This window comes from Peromyscus californicus, unplaced genomic scaffold (genome assembly GCF_007827085.1).
Source record: "Peromyscus californicus insignis strain IS unplaced genomic scaffold, ASM782708v3 Scaffold_4__1_contigs__length_199733344, whole genome shotgun sequence".
In the NCBI taxonomy this organism is placed as follows: domain Eukaryota; kingdom Metazoa; phylum Chordata; class Mammalia; order Rodentia; family Cricetidae; genus Peromyscus; species Peromyscus californicus.
The window spans coordinates 41,581,219-41,594,431 of record NW_026294562.1 but is presented as its reverse complement, the minus strand read 5'-3'; the positions used below and the strand labels follow the sequence as shown (position 1 = coordinate 41,594,431).

Sequence of the window (13,213 nt, the reverse complement as noted above, 5' to 3'; positions counted from 1 at the left end):
CAAATTGAAACTAGATATACTTTGTGATCTAAACTTCTTTTTTCTTAAAGTCTTCCACTTAAGTGTAGACATGCAGAGAACATCAGTCAAACTCATTCTTAATCCTCTCATATTTGAATCTTGCTGAATTACCCTTTTGGTATATGTATCTGGCCCGAGGTCTTGTGGAGATCTATTAGAATAAGAAAACAGTTCAGCTTAACATTTTGTTAATATAAATCATGGATATAGATTAAATTATATGCCCCTGTGAGTAGAGGAAATCATTCAAGTAGAGTGTTGAAGTGCAGTTTATTTTTTCAAGCAGGGTAAAGCTCTCCAGATAAAGTTATTTTGTGTATATTTATCAGAGATTTTTTTATTCCTCTCAGAAAATTTGTAGTCTAGATTTTTGCTTCCTTGCTGTAGACATAGGAAGAATACAGAGGTAAACTCTAGATGTCTAAGTAGCTGATTGAACAGTGTTCAGAACAGTTTTGAACCAAGCATTCACTGCTCCAGACCCTTGTCTAGGAAGTCAGTCATTCAGTCATGCTTCGGTAGCGCTCTGAAGACTGAAAGATTACAGTTTCTAAAAATGCTTAACTTAAAACAGGAGAATGTGTGTACATGCTTTAAAAACCTGAAGTTGATTTTTAATACGTGGAAAGACTGAATGTTTGTAAGATTAAAATAGTTTCTAAAAGTATGCTGACTTTAGGTAAGGAACATCCTTAAACATAAGCTTCTCTTCATCCTTAAGAAGTAGATCTAGAGCAAGGGCAACATTCAGTTCTGAATTTGGTGACATAATAAACTGATTCTCTGTATTACCACACAGTACACAAACAACCCTTATAGAAATCAACACTATCTTTATTTACTCATCTGTATTACAGTCTAATGATGACAAAAGCCTGGCAGGAGTTAGTCCATTTCTTACATCAGAGGAACATTTTCCATGCATCTAACATAAGTTTTTTTTCCTTCATAATGCAACTGCTATAAGTCAAATTGATTCAATTTAATTAACAAGCATTTATGCAGTGCCCAACTGTGCACAGCACTGTATGAGACATATAACAGAGTGAGAAGATATGATCCCTACTCCTAAAGAGCTACAGTCTAGATAGGAAAGATTAGCCATGAATGCAAGAAACAATAACCACTGCGAAAAATCACAGAAAATCAGTATAGATGCTACAGTGAGGATACGGATGTAACATTCTAAGGAATTACATTAGGAGAGTGACATGATTGGGAACAGACGCTAATCTGGACAACGCAATTAGAGGAAGTGAGTCAAGGATTGGAGAACAGTATGACCATTTCACAGCCAGTAGAAGATTGAAGAGGAGGAGTTAAGTCAAAGATCAAAAGTCTGCAAGTCAGCTGCAGGGATGGAGATTGCCTCAGCTCTGGAAAAGGGATGGTGTGAGCTACAGGTTACAGCCCAAGATGAGGAGGGCACTGAATGCTATCGTTCAGTGAACTCAAACTTTAGATAAACATAATGTTTAAACAAGGCTATAAATTAAAGCTCCAACTAAAGGCATTTTTCCCTAATCTCAACAAAAAAAAGTAAAGAACAAACACAGACTACAACAATCGAAATTCAGGGATGGTCATTGGAGGTTAAATGAGAAGACTCTGACTGGACGTCAGTCATTTGTGCTATCTTCTTTTGTTGAACACATAAAGGTCCAGTTTGTCTAAGACCCTCATGACTCCTTATGGTGATAAACTATTGTTAAGTCAGCACTGCAGGGAATATCAAATTACATGTAACACTTCTCCTGAAAGGCTTCTTTCTTATCATACTGAATCCAGCTATAAATACAAAGGTGCTGGGCATATGTGAGGGCTGATGGGTAGAAAGACAAAAAAAAGGGGGAAGGATGTTATATTTTTAAGGTGAGCCAATTCTCTTAAAATTAATATTATATGACATTTATATAGGTAAGAAAGACATCAACTCTATCATATTGATGAATTCATAAGAAAAAACATACACACAAAACAGTGAGTCAATCAATGAATGATCACAGTGAGTATTTCATGCAAATAGTTCCAAATTTAGAGGGAAAATGGTGCTATTGTATCCCCACCCCCAATTTAAGAAACTAAACAGACAGGTGAGAAGAAAGTCCATATGAGGAAATACTGACTTTTAAAAAAGTATCCTATCAATTATACCCAGTAATTTATATCACTAGACCACATCCCCATTTAAACTCAATCTGTTTAAGAATGTGGAGGAATAAAGAAAGAAAGCATCATAACCCAGAGAAGTACATAATATGCTGAGATTCTTCTTGCTTAAGGAGAGCTGATGATCCCTTGATAGATGGTCGTGACTGTGACCTTGATGACCCATCGGTGGTAGATCACAATGCAGCTGTTCCCCAACGCTAGTCCATTGGCCCTTCCCGTCATAGCTCACTACATTCAAAAGGGGAAATGAAGAGTACTTCTGAGCCCCCCAGGATATTTGACAAAGTTATTGGCCACCAGCAGCTGCAGCTGTTTAAAATGAGAGAGAGAAAGAGAGATGAAAAAAAGACATATGAAAATTCAGCTCTCGGTGCACATAATGATTCTAAATGAGGTAGTTTAAAATCTATTATCTTCCCAATTTGTTCTACTTTACAACAATATTTGGAATCTTGTAGTCAAAATATCTCTTATATCATTTTACAAAGTTCTCATAAGTTCTAGAGAAAGGAGAAGGAAAGTGATACTTATTTGGTACATAATTACTGTTTATGCAATAAATATAGAAATCCATTTCTTTTCATTTTTCAGATAAAAGAGTTCCTTTTGTCATTAAATACTCATTACACATTTCTCAATAACTATAAGCATCATGGGAACCAGATAATTATCATGTTGTATATGATTTCATTATTTTAAGCAATAAAGATAATAGTAAGACTTAACTAGAATGTGTGTCATAGAAATCAAGACTTTTCACTCACAATTTTAAAAACTAATCTGGTAAGATTAAATTTCATAGAAGCACTACCCAAGATGCTTCTAAGCTCTCATCTCTCAATAAAACTAGGCAATGCTCATCAATCCCCAAAGGCAAACTGTGTCCCAATGGGCAAACACTCTCCAAGTAATTGTGTGGGTTAACTGGAATCATTATGAAGAAGAATAAGCTCACTGCCCTCTCAGCAAGCTGAGGAAGGTTGTAACGATGACCAGTGCCAGAGGAAGACAAAGTAGCATAGGGAAAAGAGACTATAAAAAGAAGAGAAACTTCAAAAAGAGGAATTAGTATTTTCATGAAGATAAGACATCACTGTCTTTGAGAAGAATGGGATGCCATTTAGATACTAAGATGATTTGGTTAAGTTAAGTTATGGTGGCCGAAGTGAAAAGAACAAAAGAAATTTTGAAAATTAAAGTTAAGAAAAATAGTAATTGTTAAAGCAAAAGGACAGAACATAAGAAATAAATAGGAATTAAAAAATAAACAGGTCCAAGATGCCAAATATTAGGAATTCCACAAGTAGAAAATGAATAGAAAGAAATTACTAATAAATAATTCAAGAAAATTCCAGGTAGTTAAAGAGCTCCAGTTTCCAGAGTGGTGGGGCCCCCTCTTATGCACACAACAGAGATAGGATGTGGAAAAGTGCAATTGGATGAGTAGCAGAAATTTGGACATTGAATTGGTGAAATATAGAAAATTATTAATCTTGAGAAAATTAGTATGGGTAATAATGATATTCCAACCCAAACAAGTAACATGGTCTTAGAGAATGGATGTAAAAAGAGCCAAATCCAGCCGGGCGGTGGTGGCGCACGCCTTTAATACCAGCACTCGGGAGGCAGAGCCAGGCGGATCTCTGTAAGTTCGAGGCCAACCTGGGCTACCAAGTGAGTCCCAGGAAAGGCGCAAAACTACACAGAGAAACCCTGCCTCGAAAAAACCAAAAAAAAAAAAAAAAAAAAAGAGCCAAATCCTTCTTTGCATTGGAATCAGTAATTAATTGATAATAAAAAGAAGAGGTAAAGAAACAACAAAAATGTGCAATTTGGAGATGAATACCTCAAGAACCAAGTGAGAGACCTGAGAAGTTTGTCTTGGTGTAGTTGGGTTGGGAAGCTGAGAACTGTGATGATATATTGTGTCCCCCAATATATTATGTACCTTAATAAAACTTATCTGGGGTCAGAGAACAGAAGAGCCACTATATTAAACGTAGAGGTTAGGCAATGGTAGAATATACCCTTAATCCTAGCATTCTGGAGGTAGAGGTCCATTGGATCTCTGTGAGTTCAAGGCCACACTGGAAACAGAGCCAGGCATAGTGGCACACATCTTTAATCCTAGCACTTGAGACCTCATATCTTTGCTTGGGAAGGACATGAGCCTTTAATCCCAGGAAGTGATGGCAGGAAGCAGAAAGGTATGTAAGGCATGAAGACCAGGAACTGGAGGCTTTTAAGCTTTTAGACTTTTAAGCAGCAGTTCAGCTGAGATCCATTTGGGTGAGAACTCAGAACTTTCAGTCTGAGCATTTGTAGAAACAGGATTGGATGAGGAGTTGTCCAGGAGAGGTTGGCTGTGGCTTGTTCTGCTTCTCTGATCTTTCAGCATTCACCCCAATATCTGGCTCTGGTTTTTTTTGTTTTGTTTTGTTTTTTTATTAATAAGACCATTTAGCAGTTCATCTACAGACAACAGGACTCAACTGTCTAGAATAAGGGAAAAGGGGCTGTTTTTGTAAAAGAGTTCATAATCATGCACATCTCTGCAGTGCTCCTATGTAGCATTGGTTAGGAAAAGACTAGTCTGCAAACTGTATGTCACTGTCATCAATATGTGCTTCTCATGATTGATGTTGCATTTCTGCATGCTGGGAGAAAAAAATATTTTTAAAACTTTAAGCTTAAAGGAGACAAGAGAGTAATCTCTTGAGTCATGCTCTTTGGGACCATCCAGCATTTCCTCCCTTTTCTTAAACAGTTGGGCCCTCTTCAGTGCATTTTGTGTGCATCAGGAAGCTAAACAAACCTATCTCCTGGAATAAGTCTTCACCGGCTACAGCCACCCACTATACTCTTGCCCAGATCCTGTTACTGGGGGGTGGGGTGTCAGTGGGCGCTAGGACCCGAGTGGGCTAGTCTAAAATGAGAAGATCCCACAGAATTTCAAGGAAATATATTCCCTTGCCATTCTCAGGAAGCTATTCAAATTCAAAGCTCAGTGTTCTCTTGGTAGTTAATCCGTGGGCAAGGACTTGGAGGTGGATCCAGTCCTACCACGGAGCAAATCAGCAGCAGTGACACCAGCCTGCTCTTGATGGATTCACATGGAAGCTGGCTCAGTGCTGAGCAGATTCTAAGTGCAGGACTTCAAGTGCAAACTGTGGCTGATGGACCATTCAGACACGTGATCCCAGCTACTTGGGAGGATGACACAGGAGAATGGCAATTTCAAGGCCACCTGGGCTACATCGTGAGTTTAAGACCTGTCTTGTCAACTTAGACCTTGTTGCAAAATCTCAAAAAAAAAGACCAAAAAAACAAAACAAAAACAAACATACAAACAAAAAAACCCACCAGTTTGTAAGAAAGAAAGCATGGAATCTCAGCTCAATGACAGATTTAGCCCAACAATTACAAGGCCTTGGAGTTTTAACCTCCAGTTCAGCGAAACAACAACCAAGTGCTCTGAAGCTCTACAGGGTCTTATTCATGTGGGATAGTAAGTATCTCTTCTTAAAATTAAATTGATTTGAGTTGAATATTTTCAAAATTACTTACAAAAGATTAAAGTTCTACTACTAGGAAGAATTTTAAAGTTAGGAATGAAGTTGTAAATAAAGTTAGGAAAGTTAGAAAAGATTTTCATTCAAGTTGCCATAATTGCGGTGGTGGTAGAGGTGGTGGTGGTGGATCAAGACCTACCATTAGTTTTTGTCAATAAAAGTATCCCTTCTTTGAGTAATGGTGCACTGCCTTATCTGCAGGGCATTAGGTCTAACCTCACCACCATAGATACACAAATCTTAGTTGTAATATTGTTGAATAGTGATGGTAAATAAAAAGCCTTTATGCCCAGTACATTTGCAATTTATTTTTTTTAGAATATTTACAGTACGTAGCCTGTTACATCTTTGAATGCAGGCACTCAGCAGTTGGAAGGTCAACTGTATTTTAAACATTGAAGAGGTTTAGAAAGAAGTATAGCCAGCCTGCTAACATACAACTGCAATCCTAGTTGTTCGGTAGGCCAACGTCAGAAGTTGGCAAATTCAAGGAAAGCCTTGGTTACAGAGTGAGTACAGGGCCAGCCTTGGAAACACAGTGACAGCCCACACCAAAATAAACAAAGAAATAGAGGTCTAAGGACAAAGTTTTGTAGTACAATATTAGGTTGACCCTGGCATCAATCCTCAGTGCTGAGAAAATAATAAAAGTGAAAGGTGCCAAGAACAGAAAACACTTTTGATGGTGAAGATGGTGAGTTGAGAAGTGGATTCCTTTGGTATCATCCCAGTTATAAAACTAGTCAAAATAAGCCCTAAGGCATTTGCTATTTGCACATGACCAGAAGGAAGTATTCATCATTTTCTGTCAGGTTTTAAGATCACTTTTTCATCTGTGCTCCAAAGTTTACACTGTTGAATTTTTCCATCCTTTTTTCTAACCCCCTCCCATGGAAGAGAAACCAACCTCTCCCTTAGATAGAAGCTTGGGAAGATCTGAAACAATAGATGGCGGGAATCGTGGGATAAGCTGCCGAGGGCAATGATGTGCTGGCCATCAAATACCTCATGTGGAGAAAGAAAGAGTACACTCTTAGGGTCATAAAACAAACAAAAACACATCTCCAACCTGCTCGAGCAGCTGCCATTTTCTTGTTTCGCATTTTGTTCTCCAAAGCTTGCTACACAATAAAAAAGGAGAGAAGACTACATTCAGATTTCTTCTACTTGACACTGGTAAAGAAGTTATAAAACATATATGTATATATTAAATTATATTGTACCATTTTCATCTTCTTTTTTAGATCCAGATTTGCTGCTTTCTGGCCCTTGGCGGTAGCATTGAGATAATAGATGGTCAAACTAAAATCAAAATTAAAATAGAATAAAATAAAATTGATAGCATTTCTCAATTTCCCATTATCCTGCTTAAGACTATATTAACCAATACTAGCATGAAATTGGATATAAGGTACTTTCTATCCAAAAGGTGATGTTCTACATGGAAGACCTGAGGTCCAGAGAAGTAAAGAGGTGTACTTAGAACCCATGTCTGGAGATGCTCATTGACTTAGAGAGAGGCTAAAGCAAGAGGATTTCGTGTTCACTGGCTAGGCTACATTGCAAGTTCAAGGCCAAGTAAGGAAACTCAGTGGGACCTTGGGGCTGTAGTAGCAGGTCACTTGTCTAGCATGAGTAAAGCCATAGGTTTCATCCCCAATATCACTGAAATAAAGTGTAGTTAACATTAGACAGCAACTGTGGTGAAGCCAGAAAGTTGGCCCAAAGGTTTCGGATCTGCCACCTAGTATGCCATCCACAATTCCACAATTCCACAATTCCACAAGGCACAATATTAGCTTCTTGGAAGTGTATTATCATCAGTTTAAATTCTAATTGCAGCCGCCTTCTGAACAACGGCAATAGCAACAATGAAAACGGCAGGTCTGCTGAAGGTTTATACCTTGAACTCACCATTTGGCCTTTAGTCTTTACAACCAAGAATGCAATCCTCAAGGGCATACCTTCGTTAACATGGATTTTTTCCCCATAGAATACATTTGCATTTCTCCCTCCCTCAAAAAAAAAAAAAAAACACAAAAAAACGAAAAAACAACAACAAACAAAACCTGTTTCACCAAGGAATAACTTTGGATTTTAAATGGCATTTACATTTCTAGAAAAAGTAAATTCCAGCTCAACAATTCTGACAAAATAAATATCCTCATTTTCTCTTTGGGCAAAATGAACCAGCAAAGGGGAACTGTAGTAAAAAGGAAAGATGGCTGTTGCTGGCCTCACTACAAATAACTGGAGATTAAACACATTCTCTCTGCCCACCCACATGCCAGAGTATATCCTTTATGAGCCATCTGGTGCTGGCAGCATAATTATTGACACACTTTAGTTGGGTTTATCTCTTATGTGGTTAGCTAGAGTTTGCCTGAAATTACATATATGAAAACATCTGGGGCAGCATCTGGCATGAAATTGTGTGTGTGTGTGTGTGTGTGTGTGTGTGTGTGTGTGTTTGTGTGTAGAGTAAGAATTTTCTTGGAAAAGTCTCTGGACATAGGTGAATGTTAGTTTCTCTTTCACAAATTATTTTCAGTTCTGGGATTCCCTATGCATCTTAAATGAGTGTGCCTCACATACACTTCCTTGCCTCACATTCACTGACAGCACGTACAGAAAACTAACCTAAACGCTGTTCAAATACTGAAAACCATCCAAGTGATTTAATATAATCTACTGGGAAATTCAAAATGCTTGTAACATTCTCTAATTAATGGTAATAAAAATCTAAGCCAATTGTTGGGGTCCCTTAAAGAAGAACGTGAGACAATGGAGTTTGGAGGAAAAAATCAATAGTAAACTGCAATCTGGATTTTAAGTCTGCAACTCAGAGCAAAATTCACCTCTTTGAGCACGTCTTTTTAACCCTCATACTGCTGCCTTCCCTCAGTGTCAAGGACCGTGAAACTATGCCTCACGCATCAGAGTCAGCACTCCAGAGTACTTTCTTTAGTTCTTGAACCAAGAATGTTCTTTACATCTTTAGATGTTTAGGTCATGACCAGTTTTGTCTCTCTTCCTATACTATGTACTTCTGGATCTTTAGGAGTATGCCCTGAGTCTGCCAGATATGCCAATTTTGACCATTGGGCCATAAGTGTCCCAGGATAGCTACAGACAAGGCTCAACACCTGTGTAGTTTACAGTGTTATGTGGCAGTGTCAACAGCTTTTGGACACCCTTGAATCATTCCCAACAAGTGACTTTAAGGCCTTTGGAGAGTCCCACTGATTCCAAACTTAGTTGGTGCAGATGAGCAGAAGGAATCAAAGCAAGAGGGAGTCTGTGCTGCGCTGATCAACACTTCATTTGGAGCAGACCATCCCTGTGCTAATGACAATGTGATTAATACAGGTATTTCTTATGACTATTTTGGTGAAAATCAGTCACTGTAGGGTACCTGAAACAACAGCAACATACATTCTTGATGTAGTGTGATGGATTTTTAGACAGGCATTACAATAGTGTTGTCTTTTTGTTTAAAAACAAATTTCACAGCAAATTACAAACGTAGTAGCAAGGGTTGCCCTTTGCAGTCTTTGTGTCTGCCTGCCTGCCTATCTGTCTGTGTCAGACAAGATCTCATCTGTACTATTAAAGAGATTTGGAAAACAAAGTCCACAGGATCCTTATTGACATGCTCTCGGAAACCACACTCTCAAGAAATTGTGGAGAAAGAAAATCAATTCAAGGGCCACCTGGTGATTGATGCTTCCAACCCGTATAATCCAGAGACTAATTCTGATTCTTAATAAGGTTCTACGATGTGTAACAGTAATCTTTGTTACTGTTAAATTAGCTCTGAGTTAGTATCTCTCGCACATGGAAGGTGTTGGCAAGTAAAGGTGTAGACATTGAATTTACTGGAAAGGGTCTGCCTGTGTCCCATCTCACTTAGGAATGAGCATGTCAGTCATGTTTGTTAATTTATAAAAGTGAAGATGGCCTTATTCTCACCACTTTCTGTGACTATGACCATAAAAATGGCCATGGGGAATGGTCACGATAACTGGGTCAGCATCCAGCTTGTTTACTTTAAGCCAGTTGAAGTTCAGCTCAATTTTTTGTTCCTTTCACCTTTAAGTTCAATCTTCCACACCAACCTTGTGGGTACAGCATCCCTGGAAGGAGCTTTATACGTGTTGCTCTTGACCTAAAGCAGCAATTATTCCAGATTTTCTCATTAAGAGGGGCTGGTAGGTGAAGAGGAGAGTGTCTCTCTTAGTTCTTTCAGAATACGAATATTTTGTACTGCTGAAGCCCCAAGTGAAGGGAAAAATAGGAACAAAATCCTTCTGCTAAACGTCCTTTTGTAAATCCCTCTGACTTTGCAGGGATAGTCCAGATAACTGGGAGACGCTCTGCTCCTCTGATTCTGTTACTATGGATGCATAGTTATTGACAGCCCTCTAAGAAAAAAAAATAATGGGGTAATTTTTAATGCTCCTTAGCCCTTTAGCCCTAAAATATAGCCTTGAGGGTTCCCAAGGGGAATATTAGCACAGAGACTCATCATCTCTGTATTCACAGCCATCTGCTTTATGGAGCAAGAGGTGGGGGCCATGCTGTGAAGGGAAACTCAACATGCTGATTAGATTTAGCATTTAGCATTTATGTTTCCCTTGCTTTAGCTGTTTACTGATAATGATTTTGGTTACTTGGGAACAAATCTTATAATCCTAGGGAGGCAGAGACTGCTGCAGATGGCTGTGAATCACATCCAGCAGGAGCAGAAGCTGGCCCGCATTGTGTAGCGTCGACCGTCATGTAGTCAGGATTGGAGGGGAAGGGACTCAAATGGAGCCCGAGAACAAACACATACACCATCACCAGAATGACAGCAATGACCAGGCCGGGGTTAGAAAGCTGCCTCAGGATCTTCGCCATCCAGCTCGGGAAATCATGTTCCAGGGTCTCACCGATGACTTCAAACATCCTGTTTTTACCACTGGTGGTGGCAGTGGGGCATTGAATTTAAAACAAAGGTAGAAAATATGGTTACAGCGAGATAAGTGAATATTTCTCCAACATTGCATAGGTTCTCTTGTGGGTTAAAGATCTGATAGTAAGCTGCACATCTAATACTCTGACCACATCTTGTTAATGGAAGAGTATAATATGAGCAGAGCAGTCCTGTCCCGATACACGCGCAGAGGCAAAACACTTAGGAAAATTACTCACAGCTTCAGAAGAATTTTTAATATTCTACTGCTAAAATTTTGATTGAATGGTATTTTATGTGTGGCAAATAAATCGCTCCCAAGGCAGCTGCTCTGGGAGGAAGCTCTCTCTGAACTCAGTATGCAGTACACTCAGTTTTTAATTGGCTTTGGAAATGAACACAAGAAACAGACTGGTGGAATGAAATCTACAAATAATCCAACATCTCATTCCACACCACTGCTGCTGCTCATTGCCCATCAGACTTCATTTATCAGAGATCTAAGTCAGCCACAGTCCTGGAGGAGGAGTCCTTCACCCTCAGGTCTCTGATGCTGGACAGCTCCCAGCAAAAACCAGTGAAGGGTTTAGGTTCTCGGAAAATCAGCTCCTCTGAACTAGAAGAGAGCGAGCAGAATGTTTTAACTTAGTGTGGAGTGTCTAGAATTAGTGAACTATTCATAGTGCCAAGTTACTCCCTTTGAATATGTATACTGATCCTACTATCAAATAGTGAATGTTGTATTTCACAGAAAAAGCGAAATAGGCATACTTTCAGTTTAAAAGCTAGTGTAGTATTATATATGTCTACTTTTGTTTTTTAATCTTTTTTAAATAATTTTTTATTAAGAGATTTCCTATTCCTTTTACATACCAACCACATATTCCCCTTGTCCTCCCTCCTCCCACTCCTCAGTCCTTCCCCCCAACCCACCCTCCATTCCCACCTCCCCCAAGGCAAGGTCTCCAATGGGGTGTCAGCAGAGTCTGGTACATTCAGTTGAGGCAGGTCCAAGCCCCTCCTTTCTGCCCCAAAACTGTGCAAAGTGTCTCTAGGTTCCAAAAAGCCGGTTCATGCACTAGGGACAGGTCCCGATCCCACTGCCTGGGGGCCCCCTATTTTAATCTTTTAATATTTAAACAACATGGATATGCCCCACAATTCCCAGATCATATGGAGTTTTTTCCTCACTTCGGATTAGACTAATACTGTCTTTCAACAGGCATGGTGTGACCCCAAGTAGTTATCAGATTATGGATTATAGTATTTTCCTTTACAAAGGACACATGACACATAAAATCTAACTGTGAGTAACTAATTGTGATAGTAATATCAAGCACTGTGCTCACTGTTACAGCCCCACATTTTTTAGTGTATGACTTCAGATTGAGACCTCTAAACATGAACAAACGATCAAATGCCAAAATGTTTGGTGTTCTTGTTTTTAGGTCTTTGGGAGTACGAGCAGTATTTAATTACCAAATATTTCTAAACTTTTCAAGTTATATAGGATGATTGTTTTGCAGGAAGAAAAATATAAAATTGCTACAATATAAGGAGAAGGGCAGGAGAAACTGAAGAACTATAAACTGTTTGGAATTATTGATGAAGATGTGAGGAGGCTATCAAATTGGAGGAAACATGGCTGAACAATTAGATATATTTTCTTCATACTGTTGTCAAAGAAATAGTTTTTAAATTACCAACAGTTTAAATTAAATCCCTTTAACAACAGTTTTAATGGTCTTCTAGAAAACTTAGCAGAATGTGCTGGAAAAGCTCATCAAACTATTTCTTTGGGTAGATGAGTGGGATGTAGACACCTCAGCTCAAAACACACCAGTGGCCCGAGAATAAGACAGCACTGGTGTCCTCAAATTCAAAGCTGAGGACAAAATTCTAGTTCCATGTTAACCTCCTGCAAATTCACGGTTGCTGGCTTGCTGCCCAGCCAGGCACCAGATGTGGTCTAAAAGCCTTCCCTCAGCACAAGGGTAATACCGCAACACTCAGTTCCTAAGGGTAGCAAACCATAGGAAATGCGATTCCTGGCCTCATTCTAGAACACAATTTTAGCCTTTCTGAACCTTGGAGTGAGTGTTGGGGAGGCAGGCCCAGGGGGTTGTGTGGGGGCAGGGGTTAAGCATTGGTGTGCTCCAAAAGAAGGAAGGAAGCTGCAGGAAACTAATTGGAAACAACATACCACTTTCTGATGCTCCACTGCAAACATGCAGTGCTTTCTGATCTCAGAATAATGATATTCATAGCCATTTCACCTAAATGTGCCAAGCAGAAATTCATGGTAAAAGTCACATACTACGCCATTCTTGTCATCTTTTGTTTCCCGGTAAAAATCAGTGTAAGTTGGTATTGCTGAGGAACCCAGGAAGCCAGAAAGCCAGAGGGAATGCAACTTAAGAAGCTAAAATTGTACAGTCATTGCATGTTTCTGCCTAATAATTCAAGTCTGAATCCAGCTGTGTCACGACCC

General features: G+C 39.2%; 1 protein-coding gene across 1 annotated transcript in view; it reads right to left on the bottom strand.

Annotated features, from left to right (window-relative positions):
- Nucleotides 1-2,290: 2,290 nt before the first annotated feature.
- The window catches only part of Tmc1 (transmembrane channel like 1), a 125,170-nt gene continuing 114,247 nt past the window's right edge, over nt 2,291-13,213 (bottom strand). Inside the window, exons 17-20 of the mRNA XM_052714364.1 lie at nt 10,603-10,728; nt 6,989-7,067; nt 6,835-6,886; nt 2,291-2,502 (exon numbers count right to left, since the gene is read on the bottom strand). Of these exons, the coding sequence (XP_052570324.1) occupies nt 2,480-2,502; nt 6,835-6,886; nt 6,989-7,067; nt 10,603-10,728 (280 nt within the window). The 3' untranslated portion in view covers nt 2,291-2,479. The remainder of the gene's footprint in view (nt 2,503-6,834; nt 6,887-6,988; nt 7,068-10,602; nt 10,729-13,213) is intronic.